Source organism: Microtus pennsylvanicus, chromosome 14 (assembly GCF_037038515.1).
Source record: "Microtus pennsylvanicus isolate mMicPen1 chromosome 14, mMicPen1.hap1, whole genome shotgun sequence".
NCBI lineage: Eukaryota > Metazoa > Chordata > Mammalia > Rodentia > Cricetidae > Microtus > Microtus pennsylvanicus.
This window is the reverse complement of record NC_134592.1, coordinates 15,145,056-15,169,474: the sequence shown is the minus strand read 5'-3', so window position 1 is coordinate 15,169,474 and position 24,419 is coordinate 15,145,056. Positions and strand designations below refer to the sequence as shown.

At 44.8% G+C, this 24,419-nt stretch overlaps 1 protein-coding gene across 12 annotated transcripts in view; it reads left to right on the top strand.

The window, feature by feature from the left end:
• Unc79 (unc-79 subunit of NALCN channel complex) overlaps positions 1-24,419 on the top strand; it is a 242,092-nt gene that overhangs the window by 185,353 nt on the left and 32,320 nt on the right. For all 12 annotated transcript variants that reach the window (XM_075947625.1, XM_075947627.1, XM_075947626.1 and 9 more), the window contains 8 exons: positions 3,318-3,420; positions 6,616-6,756; positions 10,824-10,862; positions 16,585-16,697; positions 16,782-16,867; positions 17,392-17,565; positions 20,192-20,260; positions 23,087-23,197. In XM_075947625.1, coding sequence (XP_075803740.1) covers positions 3,318-3,420; positions 6,616-6,756; positions 10,824-10,862; positions 16,585-16,697; positions 16,782-16,867; positions 17,392-17,565; positions 20,192-20,260; positions 23,087-23,197 — 836 coding nt within the window. The remainder of the gene's footprint in view (positions 1-3,317; positions 3,421-6,615; positions 6,757-10,823; positions 10,863-16,584; positions 16,698-16,781; positions 16,868-17,391; positions 17,566-20,191; positions 20,261-23,086; positions 23,198-24,419) is intronic.

The following is a 24,419-nucleotide window of genomic DNA, read 5'->3' as shown; positions in this document are numbered from 1 at the left end:
TAAAATTCAGAATGCTGGTAAATGTATCATTGCTTACAAAAATAAGTAAAGAAAGAAAGAGGGGAGAGAGAGAAAGAAAGGGAATAAAGGAAGGAAGAAAAGAAAGAAGGAAGGAAAGATTTCTGACCACATTTTCTAAGTAGTCTCTTGAATCAAGCAGACCTGTGTTGCTAGACTAGGAGCTTCCTGGACACTTCACTGGTAATGAGTAGCCTTCTAGTCTTCCATCAGATGAAATGAGACACTTGTCTATGGGGCTAAGAGATGCTTTCGTGAGTCAGGGTGGTTGAAACAAATCATTGGTGCTTGGTTGTGATCTAAGTGACCTAGCAAAAACAGCGTAAAGTAAAGGTGAACGCGTGAAGGTGATGCTCAGTCTTCTGGTCTCTCTCTCTGCGAGTGGGAAAGTCCGCTGGTGCAGCTGTGGGGCTGATGCACTGTGCAGCTGCACGGCTAATGTGTGCTTTGAGATAGTAGAGAGCCTCTACTGTCTCTGAGATCCAAAAAGGGACGCTTATCAGCATCTCCATCTTTGAGATAGTAGAGAGCCTCTACTGTCTCTGAGATCCAAAAAGGGACGCTTATCAGCATCTCCATCTCTGAAGTCAGGCTTTGGATTTTATTCAAGTTTCTGAGTGCTCTCTGTTCGGTTCTGTACAGAGGGACTCTGGATATTCTTGAAGGCATCAGTGGTGGTGGGCTCAGAATTGCTGCCAGTAAGTGGGGGACAAAAATGGAGGCTGAGTTTAACACTGCCAACTTGGCTGTGGGTCATTTACAAAGAAAGGTGGCTGAGGTCTGTGGCTTTCTTTTCTATATTTCTCACCTTCTCAGACATTACTGCCTGTTTCAACTTCAATAGCAGGATTTAGCAATCCACTGTGCAGCTAATGTCCTATAAGAACCAATGCCCAATCACCTAACCTGTTTGTTTTGACAGATGGCTGCTGTAAATATTTCAACATACTTTCTGTGTTGTCTTTGACAAAAACAACATCATGGGGCTGCTGTAAGAACACCCCTCTTAGGGAATGCTTGTTTGAAAGCCACAAAAATGCCAGAGCCCTTCTCGTTCCTTTGGTTGCAGTCTTGACTTGGAGCTGATCTGGTGAGATTGTGGACACATTGCCATATATTTTTGGACTGATTTTGTTCTGCTCTGACATAATCTTTTTCACATTTGGCTGTATGCCTATCAATGATCATCAACTGTGGAGAATTGTATTTAAGCTTTGTGCACTTGTCTGTGACCCCGTGCGACATCTTTGTGGGCATCCTTTGTTAGCTCAGATATCCCTGGGAAGTAATGCTGGCTCAGAAACAGCCAATAGATAGATATGGTAGCAAGACTTGTATTCCCAATTGGGATCTTAGGAAGGTGAAGATATTTTTAGATGGTTGGTACTTGTGCTTGCAAGTCTTTGCTGCTCAGAAATACGCTTTGGAAACATTACCTGGGTAGGTGGTCTGAAGTGTGGAAGCGAGAACTTCAACCCCATTTCCGCCTCAGACGACAGCGTTGTTCTCCAGGCTGGGCATCTAAACCTTGTGTTCTCATTCTCATGTCTTTAGTGACCATTCTCCCAGTTGTTATTCTTTCTGAGGAGAAGGCATGCATTTTTTTCCAGGACCAAGTTATGTGTGTTTCTTGATGAGAAACGTATTATTTAAAGATCATCGCTTCATTCTGCTTCTTTCTTTTTTTCTTTCTTTCTTTCCTTCCTTCTTTCCTTCCTTTCTTCCTCCTTCCTTCCTTCCTTCTTTTCTTTCTTTTTTTCTACTTGAAGAACTCTGCTTAGCATGTCATTTCACAGTGTCACTTTGGGTGCCATCTTAGATGCCTCATTTACATAGGCCCAGGGCGTCTGCCCCGCGCTGGTGGCTTTCTTAATGGGAAACACACTCCTGTCTTTCCACATTATGTTTTGAGATGTATAGTGTGTGTGTGTGTGTGTGTATGTGTGTGTGTATGTGTGTGTGTGTATGTGTGTGTATGTGTGTGTGTGTATGTGTGTGTGTATGTGTGTGTGTATGTGTGTATGTATGTATGTGTGTGTATGTGTGTGTGTATGTGTGTGTATGTGTGTGTGTATGTGTGTGTGTATGTGTGTATGTGTGTGTGTGTATGTGTGTGTGTATGTGTGTGTGTATGTGTGTGTGTATGTGTGTGTGTATGTGTGTGTATGTGTGTGTATGTGTGTGTGTGTGTATGTGTGTGTGTATGTGTGTGTGTATGTGTGTGTGTATGTGTGTGTGTATGTGTGTGTATGTGTGTATGTATGTACGTGTGTGTATGTGTGTGTGTATGTGTGTGTGTGTATGTGTGTGTGTGTGTACCTACATACATGCAGGTGCCCATGGAGGTCAGAAGTGGAGCCTGTCAGGTCTCCTGAAGCTGGAGTCACAGACGGTATGAGTTGCCTTAATGTGGACACTGGGAACAGAACTTGGGTCCTCTGGAAGATCAGAAAGCTCTCTTAACTGTTGAGTCATCTTTCCAGGCCCCACATTTTCTGTCCACTGGTGTTTGCTGCTAAGATTCTGGCCTCAGGTTCTTTGAAGTGATCTAACTTCAAACTTTTTAAACTATTACATTGATTGTAAATAGTTTTTTATTTGTAAAGTAGAGCAAGTTCCAAGTGAAACAGAGTCACAGTATTCACGGATACTTTAGTTGAAGATGAAGTCTTTCTACTTTAGTGTTTATGATAATCTTTTTCACAGCAGAACACTAGTTTTCCAGCCCTAGTGTCCCCCTTTGTTCATGTGTGTGAGGTGTGGGGTCTCACCCCCCCTTTGTTCATGTGTGTGAGGTGTGGGGTCTCACCCCCCTTTGTTCATGTGTGTGAGGTGTGGGGTCTCACCCCCCTTTGTTCATGTGTGTGAGGTGTGGGGTCTCACCTCCCTTTGTTCATGTGTGTGAGGTGTGGGGTCTCACCCCCTCTTTGTTCATGTGTGTGAGGTCTGGGGTCTCACTGTCTTCCCGCAGTAGCCCACTTTAATGATGGTCTGTACTTGTGCATTAGAAATATCATGTTGTTCAGCAACTTCACTTAATGCTAGGAAGTCCATCTTTATCTTAGACCCTGCTGACCCAGCTGAACTTCCTGATTTTTTAAAGTCACGCAGCAAAAGAGAGACAGGGTATTTGGCTCTTTCTTGGCCTCACTTCACTTTCGGGCCCTTTTTATGCCGTGGGTGGGATGTGCATGATCTCATGAATGTGATCTTTTGAGGGTTAATGAATGCAGAGTGGAGAGTTTCCTGACCCTAGAAGCTTGTCTGTACTCATGGTTGTCTCTCTGCTGCTTACCCAGGTGCCACTAAATCTAGCCTGCTGTCAGCACCCAGCATAGCCAGTATGTTCGTGCCTGCACCCGAGGAATTCACGGATGAGCAGCCAACAGTGATGACGGACAAGTGAGTGCCCCGGTGTTTTGCTTTGGTTATAGAGTTAGAGTTTGGTCCCTGGTGAGGAAACGCGCTTTGCTTTGAAGTCACACACTTTACTTTTCCAAGGCTGCAGCTGTGTTGTACACAGTTGTGATTTAGCAATGCAAATGCCATGAGCAGTGTTTTGTTTATGCTTTGGCAGGTCCTCCACCCTTTTAATTTGGATAGAATTAGATAATCCCACTTACTTCAAAAATAATATAATACCCATAAAATCTTCAGCCCAGAAATGTCCAATTGTTACACTGGGAACAAAGAAGAGACTCCATTTTTTTGGGGGGGGGGCAGGTGGGCAGGAGGTTCTAGATGGGTTTCCTCTGCATAACCCTGGCTAGTCTGGCACTCTGTAGATCAGACTGGCTTTGAACTCAGAGAGATCGCTTGCCTCTGCCTCCCGAGTACTGGGATTAAAGGCGTGTGTCCATCCGGAAAGGACAATCCATTCTTTATGTCTCAAACTGATTCATCACACCCAGACTGTCAGTTGCAATAGCTCTGAGTTCTTACAGGACGAGGCTCACATGTTTAAATCGAAGGCATCCTAGTGTGTGACTGTCCCTGCCATTCCCCTCAGCCCCCTCTCATTCCAGAGCATTCCCGATGTGTTCTCTCTTGGTACTTGATCTTCCTGGTGAACATCTATTTGCACACTTAAGATCTAGCAGAAGGCAAAGTGCCCCTGATTGTGAGGAACGGGATAGTCACACCCTTCTCTAGTTTCCGGGGCCTCTGGTCCATGTCTATTCTGCACTTGTCACAGCTTATGTTATTTCTTTGTCTACACAGTACAGGTATGTTCTAAAATAGACGGTGAGTTCCCTGGGATAAGAAGGACTTCTTCTATATTCTGTGTCCTAAGCACCCTATGTCGTCCCTGGCACACCAATATTTGTTTAATGAGTATGATACAATTAAATAAGGCTTGTAAATTTTTAAACCTGAACAGACCCTCAGGACTAGACAGGCTCCTGGATAAAGGTGGCTCACATCTAATAAAGGCAGGCAAGGTAGAAAGGATGGCGCAGACATCCGCGTGGGATGTCTCATTGCGCAGTTGGAAGTGAGCTGGTGACTGTCTTATGGTTTCTCTGCTGTGATTAAACACTGTGACCAAAAGCAAAGATATCTTCCAACTTATAGTCCATCATCTAGGGAAGTCGAGGCAGGAACCTGGAGGCAGGAACTGATGCAGAGGCCATGGAAGAGTGCTGCTTACTGGCTTGTTCCCCCATCACTGTCTCACCTTGCTTTTTTCTGTACCCCTAGACCACCTGCTCAGGGGTGGCACTGCCCGCAGTGAGCTGGGCCCTCCCATGTCAATAGTCAGTCAAGAAAATGCCCCCACAGACTTGCCCACTGACTGAGCCTAAAAAGGTGCTTTCTCGGTTAAGATTCCTTCTTCCCAGACAACCCTAGCTTGTATCATGTTGATATAAAAACTATCCAGCGCAGTGGCCACACTTGAGAGGCATATGTGCCTGGCTTGTAAAACTGTCTTGGAATGTCCCCAGAGCTTTGACAAAATTTCTCCATTTTGTTTCATAACCTGCTCCCAAGTTATCATTTTTATTAGTTGCTTCTGGTTGCTCGTGTGTTTTCCTGTGTGTTCTAGTGTAAACGCATTTGTGTGAGCATGTGTGTGGGGGTCAGAGGTCAGCCTCAGCTGCACTTGGGAGCCATTCACTGTGTTGTTTGAAACCAAAATCTCTCGTTGGCCTCTGGCTCATTTAGGAGGGTAGGCAGCTGGCAGGTCAGCCCCAGAGATCCTGCCGTCCCTGCCCCCCTCATGCTGGGTTAGCAAGCGCTTGTCACCAGACCCAGCTTTGTTACTTGGGTACTGGGACTCAACCTCAGGTCTTCATACTTCCGTGGTGAACACTTTACCAACTGAGCCACCTCCTAGCCCTTTGGCTGCTTTTGTGGCTCTGTCTCTGTCTCCGGGATTCCAAATGGGAATCGTAAATGTTAAATTAACTTTTAAGTCACTCTCTTCTTTTGCTTCTGTTTAAGAGTCTTTCCGATGAAGGGCGCAGTAACTGTAGCTCTGGTTCCTGAGTTATTTTTAGTTCTCAAGTTCACTTTCTAAAGCTGCCTTTGGTTGGGCTGAGTGGAACCTATATTAGGACACAGATAAGCGCAGTAAGCTGTGGGCTTCTTAAAAGTGCTCTTCCGCATTAGTTTAGTAGGACCAGAGAATCACAAATAAGGGAGCAGGGGAAGAGGCATGGGCTTTCTGGTGTGTCTGGGTTCACTTGAGTCCTCCGTCTCCTGCCCACACACTGGACAGCTTTTGAAAGCTTCTAGCCATGTCTGGACATTTTTCACTTTGACAAAGGAAAATAAATCTAGTTACTGCAATCCCCTCCTCCTTTCTTAGTGAGGTGGCTTCCTTCTCCTATGTGGCATCATGGCTGCCTTCAAGCATCTGATAAAGCACAAGATCTTTAAATAGAGGACCCTGAAGGTCATTGTGTAGCAGTCAGAACACTAGGTTAAAGTTAGGTGCAGCTGACAGAAACCCAGAGGTACTGACAGCAGGGTGTCGGAAGATTGAAGGGCCAGATCCTGATGCCCAGCATTGGTTATAGGACAGGAAAACCAGGCACATGCCTGCCAGTGGCTTCCAGAGGTTCCTGGTCCACAGCATCAGGATCTGGAAGAGCTCTGGATGAGAACAACTCTCGCTGTGCTGGGAGCACTCAGTGTTTCCTCTAGGAGCTCAAGACCAGCGCGGAAACAGCAGCACAGCTGACTGTCAGAGCTACCGAACATTGGCTGAAGACAAACAAGTAGATGGCTCACATGCTCATTCATTTGTACTTAAGTAAAACAGTAAAAACTGATCCAAAAATCCAGTTACTGACTATTCTTAGACATAATTTCACTTTCTTAAAGTCCTGGAAGGTGCCAGTCTACCCAAAGCCCTTTCTAAAGGAGCAGAGACCCTGCAGGGTCAGATGCCTGTGGACTGAACAGCAAAGGAACACCCATGATCTCTGCCACCCGAGCTCTTCCCATGTTTTATGGTGACAAGGGCACTGGATTCTCCACTTGCATTAGTGGGCCCAGTTACCACCTTTGGGACCTTTCCCAAGACTTCTGACAAATGGCTGTGTTTGTGTGTTAGCTTTCTAACATGTCTTCTGTCTGTATCCTCTGCAGATGCCATGACTGTGGGGCCATTCTCGAAGAGTACGATGAAGAAACCCTGGGACTAGCCATCGTGGTCCTCTCCACGTTCATCCACCTGAGCCCAGACTTGGCAGCCCCGCTGTTGCTGGATATCATGCAGTCTGTGGGAAGGTGAATGTTAGGTTCTGGTTTATCTGCTAGGAAGGGGCCTCCCTTAAAACTGCATCCTAAAATCGGAACATCCGGTCACCTTGGAGATGCCTGGTGCCTAAGGGATTGATTATAGACTAGTTTTTAAAAAATGGACAGAGCATCTTTTGATTTCGTTTCCCAGTTGTACCCAGTCATGAGTCAAGGTCAGAGAGAAGCTAGAGGAGGCTGTGCGAAAGGTTCTGACGGTTGCTCCCACTGCTGTATGAGCTAATATGTGATAGTGTCCAGACGGTCCATCCTTAGAAGGCTTTGTGTTAGCACCTGTTCTCTCTCGTGACCTGTTTTGTGGTGACCTGACGCTTCTTTGTGATCTCAAGGGGGCCTCACTTAACTGTTGAGTTCAGGGCATCAGTGTGTGTCACCCAGCATCTTCACAGGTCTGTCAGATAAAGGGCGTGAGCACGTGTTTTGGGAGCAGGACTTCAGTCTGAGTGTTATTATGAAAGGAATTCCCTTTATGTATAGACATTAGAATGTGTTCTGTGCTCATGACTAAATTCCAGCTCAGTAATAACAATGCAGCTCACAGATACTGTGTTAAGTTCTGCATGAGCTTGCTAAGTTCTGATCTCTGCCAACACTGCTAGGTGCCTTGAACCACCACCGTTAAGACCTAGCTCCAGGGGCTGGAGATATGGCTCCGCAGTAAAGACACTGCCTGCTATTCCAGAGAACTCAGGTTCAATTCCCAGCACCCACATGGCAGCACACAACTGTCTATTAACACCAGCCCCAGGGGATCTGATGGCCTTTTCTGGCCTCTGACGGGGCTGCACACACACAGTCAACAGATGGATATGCAGGAATAACACCATATACATAAAATAAAATTAAAGATCAAAAAATAAAAAAACAAGGCTTAGACCTGTGTTCAGGTGATTTGTGGAGCTTTTTTTTTGTTTTCTTTCTTTTTTTTTTTTAGATAGGGTCTTGCTATGTAGCCCAGGTTGACCTTGAACTTGCTGTGTAACCTCAGGTGGCTTTAACTTTGTGGTCTTCCAGTCTCAGCCTCCTGAGTTACTGGGATTAGAGATATGTGCCATCATGCCTGGCTGTAACTTGGTTGTTTAAAGGGACAGTTTTGTGTGAAATCATTGGGTGGCCATACAAGATACAAGACAGGGCTTGGTTAAACCTCGAGAAGCCTCAAGTGGAAACGCTTCCCATTGTTTAGAGGAGTCAAAGTCTGCAGGCACTCGGGGTTTGAGGGAGGGAAAGACAATCTTTTTGGTTTGTGAGGTTTTGTTGTTGTTTTTGCTTTGTTTTGGTTTTGATATATTCCACTATATAGCATAGGTTGGCCTCTAGCAGGGTTTCCTTCTGTATTTCCTCAACCAACAATGCTGCCTCCAAAGTGCTAGGATTGTGGGCATGTGCCACCACACCTACTGAGAACTAGCCTTAACATAGCTAATCTTAACTTTAAAAATAATAAGAACAGGGCTGTGCAGATGGCTCAGTGGGTAAGATACTTGCTGTGCAAGATGCATGCCAAAGTTCAAGTTCCCAGCATCACATAAGAAGGCAGGCATTCACGGGTGAGTGCCTGTAGCCCCTGCATTGCTGGAGACTGAGGGAGAAGGACCACTGGGGGTCTTGGCCAGCTGAGCTCCAGGGTTAGCGAGGGACTCTGTCTCCAGGAAAGAAGACAGAGAGTAGTAGAACAGGATGCTGAAACCTCCTCTGGCCTCTGTGTCTACGTGTATGAGCACACACACATATACATCATGTACGCTCACACACATATGCAGAAGTAATAGTAATTGTGAGGTCAAGTTAAACAGAGAAACTTGGAAAACTTCTCCACAAAAAAAATACATAATTCTGTTCTTTGTTCCCCGCCCCAAGTCATGTGTATGTTATGGCATGGAATGTGTGTGCTATGTGTGAGTGTAGTGTGGTATATGTGTGTATGATATGTTGTATGTGAGTGTAGTGTGGTATATGTGTGTATGGTATGTTGTATGTGAGTGTAGTGTGGTATATGTGTGTATGGTATGTAGTATGTGAGTGTAGTGTGGTATATGTGTGTATGGTACGTGTATTGTGTGTGTGAGTGTGTGGGCATACCTATTTGCATATACAGAAGCAGGAGGACTTTGAGTGCCTTGCTTCTCTTCTTAGTCCCTTGAGCCAGGGTCTCTCCTTGAACCGGAAGCTGACTATGCTAGGCTGACTGACAGTGAGCCCCCGGATTCTGAGTGTCTCCACATCCTAGTATGGGGGCTACAAGCATATACAAACACTCCCAACTTCTCTGCCTGAGTGCTGGGGATTTGAACTCAGGTCCTCATGCATGCACAAGTGCTCTTACCCACGGAGCCATCTCCCCACCCAGACCTCCCTGATTATTTTTGGAGTTTCTTTAGAGTTACATAGTTAGAGACAGCATAAAGTTAAGTGTAACCAAAATTCCAAAGCCATTGTAAAAAGTACTTGATGAATATGGGAACTAGAAGAGATGGGGAAAGGTAGCTTCATTCAAGCCATCATTTTAACTCAGTCTTGGTAATTATAGAATAAGTGCTGTGTCCTGTATCTCTTCCACCTGTGGAGCTGAAGGTTTTTATTGAGACGTTGACCTCAGTTCTTACTCTCACCACTCTGTAGGGACAGAGCAGATGGAGTCATGGTTTGGCTCTGCTGCCCTCCTGGCACAGCTGATCTGAGCCACAGAGGACAGAGAGGAGGAGGAGGCTGTGTATAGATAGTCCTGGTCCCGATACTACCAATGGTTAGGGTGGGAACAGGAACTTTGAAGGAAAACAGTAGCACACACGTTTACACGCTCCCACGTACAGACACTTAGACATCTTTATCCTTACACTTGACTACCGAGCTCCTTCAGGTAGACTAGCGAGAGACTGAAAACCATTGAGTGCACATGGGCGTGACTCTTGGTAGCCTAATCTTGACCAGGAAGCTGCCAAGGAAGCGGGTTCCGTAGCTGCAGCTTTCTTCACATGCCCAGTTTCACTGTGAAGAATGCCAGATGAGCCATCGTGGCTTTATCAGCACTACCAGGGACAACTCCACAGACCACCCCTGGATATCCTGGGAGTCTGCTCCACACAGCCCTTTCATGTCTCCGTCAGCGTTTCCTATCTCTTGTAGAGCTGTCTGCTCAGATCCCTTTCAGGCTTCATCCCTCCGGCTTTCAGGTGAATCCTTTAAGGCCACGTTTCCCACACCCTTGATTATTGTTCAGTTGAGGAATCCAGGAAGACAGCTGTTATTCCTCTGTGACCCAGCTAGTTTCTAGTCAGATTTGTGCATTTATACATATTTTATGTATGTTTCTTTCTCCATCATGGAATCTTCAGCATAAGGGCCTATAGCCAAGGCAGCTGAGGACAATATTACAACGGCAGTTTCTGGAGCCACCATCTCTCTCCAAAACTCTTGGTCCCTTCAACTGTCCTACTAAAATGGAAAGTTGGTAGCATTCTCCTGGTGTCTTCAGTATCTTACAGATTATAGTATGTCCTTTAGAATCCACCAATCGGCTTCATTCTCTGTCCTGAAAGGACACATGCCCATGGCTAAGGAGCCACACTGCAGTTTCCAAATGTGGTCAGTGATGGTGTCCCCAGAAGATAGATCTCTCTTCCACCACTCCCCCTCGGCACCAAGCTGAGACACCTCTGCTGTCTCTACTGCTGTGCTAGAGGGTTTACAATGTGTGGTTTGCTTGTAGTCGGGTTTCAGAGATCGGTAACGGAGAAATGAATTTGAGTGAACGCAGGGGTTGCTAGATGACTGGTTCTGGTGTCCGTCCAGCGGGATACAACTGCCATTTTTTAGGCTGGGCGGGTGACAGTAAACTCTTACCTGTATACATTTCCAGGGCAATCTGTGACTGACACAGAGTCGGGTTTGGGAGAGTGGACATCTGACGCCCACCAAAGGAATTGTCAGTAGCTGTCTTCTCACCGTCCAAACCTGAACCAAAGGCCTAGCTTAGTGCTAACGCATTTCACCACAGAAAGCTAAGATACTGTGTGACTGTTTACTTTATTTCCTAGGCTCGCATCCAGCACGACCTTTTCTAATCAAGCAGAAAGGTAGGAACGTCAAGTGGGTCTCGTTTTTCTTTGTTCTCTGTGCATGTCCACACGGGTTTGACAGTGGCCACGGGTGGGTGCTCTCCAGGAAGACAGCTGTTCTTCCTCTGCGGCCCTGCTAGTTTCTAATCAGATCAGTGCATTTATACATTGACTCATTTCAGTCAACAAGCACTGTTTTAGCCCAACTTGTACCAGTTCATTGGTTTGCTTTTTAAAATTTAATTTATTTATATTTTATGTATGAGTATTCTGCATATATACCTGCATGCCACAAGAGGGCATCAGATCCTATTCTAGATGGTTGTGAGCCACCATGTGGGTGCTGGGGATTGCACCCTGGAAGAGCAGCCAAGGCTCTTAACCAATGAGCCATCTCTCCAGTCCAGTTAAGTGGGCTGTTGCTGTTGTTTTGTGCATGTGTGTGTATTAGTTTTTGTTGTCTGTTACGTTGGGAATCCAACCAAGGGCCTCAAGCATTCTGAAAAAATGCTCTGCTGCAGAGCTGCACCCCAGGTCTCTTTAACTCTGTTGAAAGGGAACAACTGACATAATTCCTGGCCTTGTTAGGTTTTCCTTCTCACCAAGGCGGCAAGCACGGATGAATCTTCATGAAAATGTGTAGTGACTGTGCTAAGTTCTGTGAAGAAAATAGACTCACGTAATTTTGACTCATTACGTGTTGATTCCTTTGCGTGTGTGCACGTATATGCAGAGAGGGTGGAGGTCAGAGGTCAATATCAAGCGTCTTCCTCAACATGCTCCACTTTATCTTTTGAGACAGGTCATTGAACCCAGCACTCACCAGCTGGCTAGCATGGCTAGCCAGTGAGTTCAGGGCACCCTACTTTCTTCTCCCTGTCCTGCACTGTTGTAGATCCTTCAGTGACTACTATCTACAGAGTTAGTACCCCGTGCTGGTTAAATGTCAAGTCCTGGTTTTCATGGAACTTACATTCGGGTTGAAGAAGCAGAAAATAGCAAGTTAACTAGTAAGAAATTGGCAGTGTTATTGAATATCTCTTACAATGATGTGTTAGGAAGATTATTTAATTCCACTTGATAGAGGAGGCCAGGAGTGGCAGTGTAGGCATAATGACCAAGGACAGTCTCTTGGAGGAAGGGCTATTTAAACAAAGCCTAGGTTGGGAGAGGAGTCTACGCGGCAGCTTATGGAGAGGATATCCCAGGCAGAGGGCACAGCAAGGACAAGCGCTTTAAGTCTGGAACAAGGATGGTGAGTTTGGAAACAGGCCAATGTGACTTCAGAGAACATGGCCGAAAATGAAATGGAAAAGATAGCGGCACCCAGGCCAGGTAGCACCATGGAGGTCACTGTGGGGAGTTCAGCTTTTACTGAATACACAGGGTACAAAGCAGGGGCCAGCGTGCTTTGTCTTAAAACCTTTAAAACCCTCTGTCTTAGCAGGGTTCAAGTGTATAATACACTCCTGTTGACAGACACCATGTAGTACTTCAGCGTGGCTTTTCTGTTATAAAAATCACAGAAGAAAATACATAAGCCCTAAGTTCCCCGAGTTTGGACAGGTGGCTTTGCCCACAGACCTGAGACCCTGTCAAGACACAGAACTTAACCATGATTCCCAGAAAGGGCCACCTCACACCATGCCAGCTGCGCTCCATTCATAGGAGGAAAGACGATTTTCTCCATTAATGTTTGCCTGCTGTAGAGCTTTGCATGCGTGCAGTTGTGTTGCCTGTGCTCCTTCCTGCCTTCTGCAGGCAGCCATGCTCTGTGGTTTGTTCATGCTGCTGCTTGTCTCTTAGTCTGTTTGTCAAAGCTGGCCATGCACCATGTGCCACATGGTTTATTTGGGTTTCTATTCAAGGGTATCTGGATTATTTCTGGCTTGGTGCAATTTCTTCGCCGTTATGAACATTCTTATACAAGGTTCTTTGTAAATACTTTATTTCTCTTGGAAATGGAATTGTTGGGTCACATGAGTCATGCATGTTTGAATTTTTAAAATAAGAAATCAGAACTTCTCTTACATAAATATGGTCAATAAAATGGTCGTGCTAGGGGCTGGAGAGATAGCTCAGCAGTTAAGAGTGCTTGCTGCTCTTCCAGAGGACCTGCTCTGATCAACAGAGCGCCCATGTTGATCAGCTAACAACTGCCTGTACCTCCAGTTCTGGAGGGCCCAATGCTCTTTGCTGACCTCTGAAGGAATCTGGACATTTGTGTTCATACTCACACATAGGCACCTAAGTAAAAATAAATATTAAGTGAGGGTTATGCTATTTCTCTTATGTAAGATAACTATATTATTTTATATTCCCACCATCAGTGAGACTTCAGGCTGTCCCACATCCTTGCCAGATTCTGACATTGTTGGTATCATTAATTGTAGCAGATGGGGTGGCTATGTGGTGGCTGTCTTTGTAGTTTTAATATGCATCTTCCTGTTGACATTTTTTCAAGTGTTGATTGACTGTTTTATATATTCTTTCCTGAAGTGTCTATTTAGATAATCTTTTCCATCTTTCTCACATGCTGTTTTCTTTCTACTCTGTAGTTGTAGGGCTTCTCAGTATAAATATGTTATAAGAATATCTTTACCCATGCCGAGCTTCCTCAGGCGTTCTCTTGATGATATAATTTGCTGACAAGTTTTTAATTTAGAGGAACTCTAACTTATCCAAGCTTCAGAGTGTGTGTAGTTATGGATTTTTAGTGGTCAGCTAAGAAAGCTCATCTACTTCCAACTCATGTGTGTTCTCTTTTTCCTCCAAACACTTCAGGACCTTAGCATTTATATTTAGCACTTCATGTGTTCCATCAAAATTAATTTTTATATACAGTGTTGGGTTGCAGTAGGGACATTCTTTTTATTCACATCCAGTATTTAGCTATGTCGGCACCTTCTTGTTTTAAAGACTCCTTTCTTCATTAGCCCACTGTGAGAAACTCCAGGTACCAATGTGGTAGCTGGTATCTGGGCTTCCCACCTGGTTCCTATAGTCTTTATACTGAACCTCAGTCTAGCTCAGTAGTTCTCAACCTTCCTAATGCTGCGGCCTCATGCTGTGGCGACCTCCCGGTCATCACATTATTTCATTACTACTGCTGAACTACTGTGTTTTTGCTGCAGTTATGAATTACAATGTAAATATCTGGTATGCAGGATAACTGATATTTGATTCTCAAAGGGTCAAAACCCAAGGTTGAGAACCAATGATTTCATGCCACATAGTCAAGATTACAGTGGTGAGTCCTGGCATCGGGTATCAGGGGTCCTCTTCCTTGGTGTCTTTTCTTTTTAGATTTGTTTAGATATCTAGTCTTTTTAATTTCCAAATTTGTTCCTCTTTTTCTTTCCTTTCTTCCTTGCTTCCTTTCTTTTCTTTGGCTTTTCAGGACAGTGTCTTGATGGCTGACCTCAAACTCATGGTGATTCTCCTTCCTCTGTCTCCCCAATGCTGAGATGTCAGGTTTCAGTACCACACCATGCCCACACAACGCCTATACCATACCTACACCACATCCACGCCATGCCCACACCATACCCAAGCTTCGCCTTGTTTAGAAAAATGTTTACTGAAAGTGTACATCAATTTGGGAATTACTCATAGAAAAAATGCTGGATTGTCCAACTAATGAACATGTATATATCTCCATTTCATTACATTTTAAATTTCTCTCAGCTATGTTTTTGAAATATATGTGTAGGTGTGTATGCACACATGTGTGGATGGAGACTGGAAGCATCCTTAGGTGTTATACTTACAAGTGCCATCAAGCTCCTTTGAGACAAGGTCTCTTATTGGTCTAGAGCTCACCAGTCAGGCTAGACTGCCTGGTTTGCAAGCCCCCGGGAGCCCGTTTTCACCTCCCCAGTGCTGGGATTCCATGTGCACACTACCGCACCTTTCCCTGTGTCGAGGATTCTGGGATTTAGGCTCAGGTCCTTGGCCTTGTAAGGCAAGTGCTGTCCTGACCGAATCGTCAACTCAGCCCCCAAGCAATGTTGAGCAGTGCTCTTGTAAGTCTTTGGCTATGCTGTGTAAATTTATCCCTAAGAATTTTATATTTTCAATTTCAATGTAAATTGGACTTTGAAGAAAATAATTTTCAAAAATTTCCTGGTGGGTAAATTGGTTTCTCTGAATTATGGTTGTATCCTAGCTGAACTCACTCACCTGTTTCAGAAGTTCCTTCCTAGATGCCTTAGGGCTTTGTTTTGTTTGGCAAACAGTGTATCACCTGCAAACAATGACTTTTACTATTTCCTCACTGTTATTTTTGTCTCTTTGCTACTTTCCATAGCAGGTGGAACTGCCAGCCCGATCAGAGGGTCAGAGACATGGCAGTGGCCATTCTAGTTTATTCCCTGCCTTAACTTCCCATTTGTTTATAGTCAGCCATAGCTTTTTCACAGACACGTATTTTTTTTAAAAAAAATTAAGGATGTTTCCTTCTATTTCCAGTATGTTGAATTATTTTAAAATCGTTTTTCCTTTAATGTATTGAATTATGTTGGTTTTCCTCTTCTTTTTTATGTGTATAGTGTGTGTATATGTGGGGGTAATGTGTGCAACTGTGTGTGCACTGGCTTTTGGAGGCCCAGCGTTGATGTCAGGAATTTCCTTGATCATTCTTCCACTTTATACTTTGAGTCAGGGTCTCTCCATCAAGCCCCCAGAGCTTGCTGGTGCAGCTAGTCTGGATAGAAAGCTTGGTCACTTGGGGGATCCCCCATTTCCATCTTCTGAGGCTGGAGTTATAGGTGGCACTGTGCCCATGTAGAGGATCTGAACTCTGGTCCTCTTCCTTCCTTCTCCCCAGTCACTGCATTGATTGTGACATTTTTCTGATATTTAGGGATAAACCCTACTTGGTCATGATGTTTTATCCTTGTAATCTACATTTGGGTTCAGTGCTCAGAGGAATCCTGGTCTGTGTTCTCTCTTTCTGTTCCCTCTTTGTTTTTATTTATTTACTTAGATAATTGCTTTAGGGCTATGAAGCCTCATGAAACAACAAAAGGTTTCCTGGTTCCAGTTTTTTGGGGGTTTTGTTTCCCTGAAAGGCCATTTTTGGTATAAACCTTTGTGAACCGAGATTTCGGGGTGGATTTGGTATCTCGAGGCTGTAGCAGATACTTTGGGACAACTTCCTTTCCATCCAGTTGGGATCTTTGATTTCTTCCTTCTGGCAACCTCCAGACACCTCAGGAACTATCCGCTCTAATGTCTTGTCTACAAGGCAGTGGCACTTAAAACTCCTGACTCCCTTTTGTTTCTTGGGAGTGTATGGTAGGTGAAGGGAGGCCCTGCCTAAGCGAGTCTTTACAAGTAACAGCTCAGATACTCGAAGCAAACATCCAAGGTCTCCCAAGAGAAGTGAAGAAGCCCTTACTGTGTTCCCCTCAGGGCAGCTCTCTCTTGACCAATTACTCTTCCTTAGTGCGTCCTCGCTGATGACGTCCATCCCCTTCTGGACATGTGGCCTTCTCAGGTCACTGGCTTTGGAATACTCAGCTATATTTAGAATAATTCTGCTGTCACTTTGGCACTTCCTGGATCTGTCTAAAAAGTTGCCATGAAGCTATTAGGTTTGACTATGGGTAATTTCATCTCACTGAGGGAAATGGCAAGATATTACATAAAATCATGGCGTTCAAAGCCTAAACTCTAGGTCACGGCACGCACATGCTCGTTGGCCCACAGCTCGTGTCTCTTCTGTGTTTGAATGCAGCATGATGGTTCCCGGCAATGCAGCAGGTGTGGCCAAGCAGTTCCTTCGCTGTATCTTCCATCAGCTGGCACCCAATGGCATCTTCCCCCAGCTGTTCCAGAGTGCCATCAAAGGTAACTCACTCCTCCGAGAACCCAGACACTGCAAGCCCGGCAAGTCCCCGAAAATGCTGCTAATTCTAACTATTTGCTTTATAGATGGAACTTTTTTACGGACCTTAGCCACATCGCTCATGGACTTCAATGAGCTGAGCTCAATTGCTGCCCTCAGTCAACTCTTGGAGGTAGGTAGAGTACCCTAGGTCTCAGCCAGTGTCATGTACCACGCCTATGTCCTCCATAAACCACTTCATGGTGCTATGCTGTACCTTGGGGTTGGCTCCAAGTCTTTATGAGCAACGCCGAGAAGTCCCCAGGACTTCACCATTCCCCGCGGCAGCTAGGAAGGACACAGCTGCTGCTATTGTCAGTAGCTCCAGTCTTTACTCTGGAGGATTCTTCCCAGCAGGCATCGTTCATGTCTTCTCAGCATCTACACCCAAGTTATGTAGCTTTACATGTTCTTATTTCATGGTCCGATTATACCTCTTGGACTTAAAGATCACCAATTTCGCCCGGAGGTTTTTCTAAACATAGCTGGTTTTTCTTCTGTGTTTCTCCTGCCTGTTGGAACGGTCAGCCTGTGTAGCAGGCTGTCTAGCATGTTTATAGTGTGACTGTATGATTTCTAAAGAAGCCGTCACTAGATAGCTTTATGAACGCCTCCGCTGCTTTCAGCAGTTGATTGCCTATGCTTTTGTGTTTTTAGGGTCTAAATAACAAAAAGAATTTACCAGCAGGGGGTGCTATGATCCGCTGTTTGGAAAACATTGCCACGTTCATGGAAGCTCTGCCCATGGATTCTCCTAGTAGCCTCTGGACCACAATCAGCAACCAGTTTCAGACATTTTTTGCCAAGCTGCCTTGTGTTTTGCCTCTGAAGGTGAGCTCAGCCACGTGTTTAGCTTCCGTTGCTTTCTGCCCATCTGCTTACAGAGACCAGCACAGTCAAGTGATGCAATAGATCCCAAAGGTCTGTGGAAATCTGTCAGCCGGAGTGGAGAGAGTTATTCAGGCGAGTGGAGAGCCACTCAGTCTGCAACGTTACAGGTTGTCAGCAGCGTGGAGTGGATATTTTATCCACTGAGAATGGAGCTGCCCATGACCACATGGTTTTCAGTTGGATAAAAGGATGCCAATAGACTATGCTTTGTTCTCTTATGTGTCTTTCTTTCTGTCTTCCTCTCTCTCTCTTTCTTTCTTAATTTGTTTTTGTTTTTAGCAAGGGGGCTAGAACTCAGCATCCTGTGCATGCTAGGTAACATTCTTCCTCTGAACTCCAGTTCTTAGAGTGTCTGTTTTTTTCCTCGAGTGGATATCAAATAGGCAAGAAAATTAATAGTTTTGTCTAAAAGCAGTCCAGACATAGGTAAAGTGTTAGTTTTACAGAATTATTTAAAGTGGTGTTTTTGGATAGTGTTCAAGTAATGTTCAAGGAAGGCCACAATGATAGTCTGTGGGACAGTTTCCAGAGTTTGGATCAACACTAGGATTGGGAACACACACACACACACATGTACACATATTTTAACCTGTCCCCCTTAGACCCAGTGTCGTTCAGGACCAACCTTTGCTGATGAACCACACACATTCGGGAGCATGGGCTCCCATGCGCTAGTGAAATTGCTGACCAGCAGGGAGTGCTGCCGCTGTAAACAAGGGTCATGCCTAATGTGTGCCAATCAGCGGAGCCCGCAGGGGACCTGCCGAAAGGTTAATGAGGAGAGTGGTGCCAGGTAGGCTAATGAGGAGAGCTGAGGCCCTTGACAGTGTTAATGCACCGCTCCTGCAGAGGGCTGCAGTCTACGGTCCCTCCTGCTGGTGGTGCTTTCAGGGGAACAACCTCAGCATGTGGACCTCCCTCCTCCCCTCTCCCGCTTTTTTTCCCTAAGATGACATTTCCTCGTTTTTAAGTCACCAGGGTTTGGCCTGATCAGCAGCTGGTTTTCAGCTCCTGGTTTAAAGTAAGTAAATGTCATGTCAATTCTGAAGGGCATTGGCATATTAAACAGGCTGAGTTCTTTTAGAAGCTTCTTAGGAAATACCACCAGGGTTTGTGTAACGAAGTTCTCTACTCCGTCAGATCTGAACACTGATTCTGTTTTGTCTTTAATCTCTTAGGAAATATCCCCCAGTGACAATCTTGCAGTTTGTCTTTGGGCTGTGTCACTGAAGGAGGTCTCAGACTTCAGTGTGCACCACTGTCCCTGCTAGTGACAGAGGAGGGCTGTGACTGTGGGTGTGAGGTCAGGTGACAGACATGCTGCAGGTCCAGGGATCCTCTAGGAGATGCTCTGGCTTGGTTTATCCTTTGTTGAAGGGGACCATTGTCCGCTGTAAGAGCTGCTGTGGCTTTAGTGATGTGCTCACAATAGTAAACGACAGCTTGTTATTCGTGCTCTGCCAGTTTCCTCCCCACCCTGAAAACTCAGGGGCTTTCAAACACTGTTTTGATCTAGACTCTTGAAAGTGTGTTTTTTCTCTCCGTATGGATGTTAGAGAGAAATTTTGCTGCTTGTCTCCAGGTTCTGGCTTATGTCTTTTCATGACAAAGGGACAGTGAATTCCCACCTACAGAACTGGGGAGGCCTAGCTCAGTGGTACAACACCTTCTTATTATACACAAGGCCAAATTTAATCCCTAGCCTTGTGAAAAATTAAAATAAACAAATCCCAGAGGAAGGGTGATGAAACTGGTTATTTGGACTAATGATTTCTATTAGTTTTTTTTTCCCCCCAGGATAACTTTTCCTTAGTATACCTCTTTAGACTGATATACATTTAACATCTGCCTTCTTAACCTTTGTGTCTATCTGTCCATCTCTCTAGCCTCTTGTCCATCTACCTATCTGCCCATCCATCATCCATCCATCCACCCATCAATCCATCCATCCAGTTCTTTATCAACTTTCTCTATCATTTAATTCTGACATTATGTCTTTGGGAAATAGTTTCAGAGCTATGTTTACTTAATTAATTTATCTAGTAATTATTTTAACATTGCATAATTGCTTCATTAAAGATTTAAAATCTGAAAACAATTGTTTTTGATATACATAGGAAACAGTATAGAGATAGTTACAGTAAGATTTGTGTTTGCATGTGTGCATGGGCGAGTGTGGGAATCCCTGTGAGTACATGTGCATGTGGAGGCCAGGGGTCAGCATTGGGTGTCACTCCTCAGGCACAGTCTACTGTGTTTTGGTGACAGGTTCTCTTCCTGGCCTAGAGCTCACTGAGTTGGCCAGGCTGGCTGACCAATGAGCCCCAGGGATCCCCTGCTTTCACCGCTCTAGCACTGAAATTACAAGCACCAGCCACCACGCTCAGCGCGTTCTTTCACTTGGGTTCTGGGATCAAAACTGAGACTTTATGCCTGTGTGACAAGCCCTTCGCTGACAGTGCCACATCCCACATCCTTCTTTTTGCAAAATATATGCAGGGAATATTCGAAGCAAAGGAAACATGGAGAAGGAAGCTGACTCTCGCCTTCTTATATCTGTTCACAGTGTTCTTTGGATTCCAGTCTAAGAATCATGATTTGCCTCTTGAAGATCCCTTCTACCAATGCCACGAGGGTACGTATTTAAAAAAAGTGATTCAGAAAAGCTAGCCTGGTTGGTTATTTGATTATCTTCTAACTGAAAGACAGGAAGAGGAAAATAACAGTACTGAAGACATGGCTGCTGCATCTGGAACACACCCCGCCATTACCATCATTCTGGGTCAGCATCGAACATACTGCAGTGCTGCCGTTTGTAACCATTCTCCTGGTCTGGCCAAGCCTATCACTCCATCCAGATTATCCTCCCACTGGCCTGAGCCTTCTAAGGAGGGTTGGGTTGGTTCTTTAGTTAAAAGGATGACTTTGATGACTTCTAAATTCCTTAATGGAGCATACAGTTCCGTCCCTTCTCACCAGTGCACCTTTCCAGTTTAATCTCTGCTCCTTGTCCCATTCCCCCTGCATCTCGAAGTCAGCATCACTATCTTCATGAAGACAGTGGACACTGTGTGTTGAATGCTTCTGTATTGTACCTCGTGCTTTGCACATATAATCCCATTTAGTTTCAGACCCTCACCTTTGCCCAGGCTGTTTCCTTTGCCTGACATACTTTAAACCCTTGTCAGTGTGGGGAATTAACATTTCATCCTTCGAGGTCCCATTTAAGACTCCTACGAGCTCCATTATCCGCAGGAAGCACTTCCTTGAACAAGCTTTCAGTATTAACACCTACAGGCTCCCCAGTAAGACCATGAGCCATGTGGGATGCTCAGGGCTATGTCTCATTTCCTGCTCACACATCTTGGCTGCATTCTGTGCAGCATACAGGAGCTTATATTATGGCAGTGCGAAATTGCTAGCTCATCCGCCAGCAGTGCACATTTCTGATAGCTCTTTCTCTTTACACTTTCAGAGTCACAGTTCATGCTAGCCAGCTGCAAAAAGAGATGAACCAGCTGTGCCTGTACAGATAAAGGCATAGACTCCGAAGCAACGTGTCTGGTCAAGGTCATAGCTAGCTTGTGAATGGCCTGAAACTTGAGCATAGGTCCTTAGAGAACAAGTTCCTTGGTTTTTCTGCTGCGCGATGCTGCCTGTCAGCTGCTGTTTAGGTGTGAGTGTTTCCAAATAGGCTGGAATCTAGCTTTCTATCTACGGGCACCATCTCAAAGTTTCCCTAAGGTTTTCTATATAAAATGAACCACATAGGTTTCTGAAGAGGAGTACCAGTAATGGAATATACACCCATCTTCAGGGGGACAAAGAACAAACAATAACTGATCTTTATGCAAATACAAAAGAAACCCCCAAAAGTTTTGTATCTGGTCTGAAGAGAAGGCTCAATAATGTTGTCCTTACAGATTCTAAGTTTGCTTCCAGGCAGCTCACACTCCCTTGTAACTCCTGCTCCCAGGTATATGACACTCCCTTCTGGCTTCCTCAGGCTCCTGAACACTCATGGCATACACACACACACACACACAGACATACAAACACATACACACATACAGACACACACAGACATACAAACACATATACATACAAACACACAGAAACCACACATACACTCACAGATACACACAGACATACAAATACACACTGACATACAAACACATCCACACATACAGACACATACACACACATATATACACAGAGACACATATACTCACACACAGACACACACATACACCCACACAAACACACATGCAAACACACATAGATACACACACTCACAGGCACACACAAAAGTAAAAATAAAATAAATCTTTAAAAGTGAGCATCGCTGGGTCTGCAGAGATGCTCAGAGGGTAAAGGCACTTGGCACACAAGCAGTCTTCATTCCCAGAACCCACATAAAAACCGGATGCAGCACAGTGGCAAACAGCAAAAGAAACATTGCCTAAGACAAGGTGAAAGGTGAGACTCTCCTCACCCGAAACCCGAGATTGTCCTCCAACCTCCACGTGTGTACTATGGCACAAACACACCCTCACATGTGAACGCACAAAAAATAAATATTTTAAAATGTTGTTTTCCTCTTATTGAGCCAGTCCTTTTCTGGACATCTGTTCTAAGGAAGAGCGTTCAAGTGAAAATGTCATGCAGACGTTCACTGAGGTGGCCTTTGTAGTGTGGCTGTTAAGATGGACGGTTCTGGAGGACTGAATAGCACTTTAATTTCTTATATTATCAATAAGAGAGTGAATTGTTTATATCTATATCTAGATCCAAGACTTCAGCTAAGAAGAGCAGCATCAAAGCCTGGAGCTTGTGTTCTTTCCTGGCTCCTAGGGCTCCAGGATAGACATACACACTCACAGATACATAATGCAAAATCACCCAAGCCCTGCCTGATACTCAGTGGGTGCTCTCTAAGCACTTCTGGTTGACTAAAACTGAGCTCTGATGGTGGGGTTCAGATGGGAAACAAACCGGCAACATCCCGCTGATGAATACATGCGGGAAGCTGGGCAGCAGGAGCCATGTTTGAGCTCTAGGTACTTGGTGCTGCGCACAGAGCTCTTCTCAGAGTGTAACTGGTGGGTGCCAATGTGAGGAGCCACAGACACCTGAGGGTCCAGCAGAACAGATTGGGAGATCTCAACACAGCCTTGCAGAGGTGGGATTGCTTAGCCTGGCAGGAGAACAGGACTGTAATAGAGACGATTTGTAAAAGGTCCCACGTGGGAAAATGAGGGGTTTGATTTTTCTGAGCAATAAAGTGACTAACTCATTCTTTTTGAATCGTGGGTTGGTTTCTTAGACCAACAGAGTGGTTATTAACAGCAGCTTGCGTCAAATTTCTAAAAAACAGCTCTAGTGGTTAAAGTATAAGACTGGTACTTTTTTTTTTAAGTGAAGGTATAAGCAGTTTTATTTGCCTCTAATCTCATTGCAGAGTTTGTTGGAACCATTTTCCAAGTTACTCAGCTTCGTCATTCAGAATGCGGTCTTCACTCTGGCCTACCTGGTGGAGCTATGTGGCTTGTGCTATCGAGCCTTCACCAAGGTAAGCCTCCCTGTGGTTCCCATGGAGCTGGAGGCAGCAGCATCAAATCTGATGTCGTCACTGCCTTATTGTGGTTAAGATGGACGAGTGGTTATACCGAGGCCTGTTGGACACTTTACACTTGCATCAGGCATTAACCGGTTCTGAAAGGTGCAGATTTGGAGACGGAGGCCGCATGGTTTAGAAAACAAGGAGCATTTTGAGCAAGTTAATGGTCTAAGTGACCTCGTAAAGACGCTTTCAAGTTTGTTACAGCATCGTGAGTGGGCAGACTGCCAATGTGTGTCTTTTTTATAACCAAAGGAGAAAAAATAGCTCGCTACTTGTACAGGCCTCTAGAGTGCTCCTTAATGCCCCCATGTATGTCCCCAGATCTGAGTTCTTGGCCTCTGAGAGGAGAATCTTAATCATGGCTCCTCGCTGGGTTGACTTTAGCACCTCTCTCCCTCCAAGTCTGAGAAAATGGAAAAGTGTGTCCTATCCAGTGGACATGGCCACCTTATCAGAGCCGGCAGGAAATACAGGCAGCAGAGAAAGTGGCTCCTTCCCATCCTGGGGACACTGCAAACGCTCCCTTCCAAGGCCCAGTGTCCTGAGCTTGTTTTCAATGGGGCCTCTGTTTCTGTGGATCCCTCCTGAGCATTCAGAATGTTCTTTATTTGTGTTGCCTCCTTCTATGAGCCCTTTATTTCCCCCTAAAACTCTCATTTTACAACAAAGCTTTCATTCTATTTATAAAAAGCACTCTGGTCATCTTTCTTACCAACTTGATCCATTTTGCCATGGTAAGTGTTCCATGATAATTTTCTCTTTGGCCTTGTACATTCTCGGGTAGTTATTGGCCTGCCTGGAGCACATATTTTCTTCCTTTCAAGAAGTCAGCGTTTTCTTTCCTTGTACTTTCTCTTTGAAAAGTAACTTAACCTCCTTTTTCTTTTACTCTTCAAAAAGTGTATCTCTACAACATAACACCAAATACAGTAAAATGCTTTATTTTTAGAAGTCATTTTATTTAAAATAGTGATATCTAACAGCATCTCCTTATGTAATCCAGTGAGGAGACAGGAGAAAGTAGAGAGTCCTGGAGGCATCCTTCCCTGGAAGTCAGACAGTCTAGAAAATACAGATCCACACCACTGAAAAGACTAGAATTCTGGGTGAAATATAATAATCCTTACTTTTAGAATGTCTTATGATACGTTAAGTGTAAGGTTAATATTTT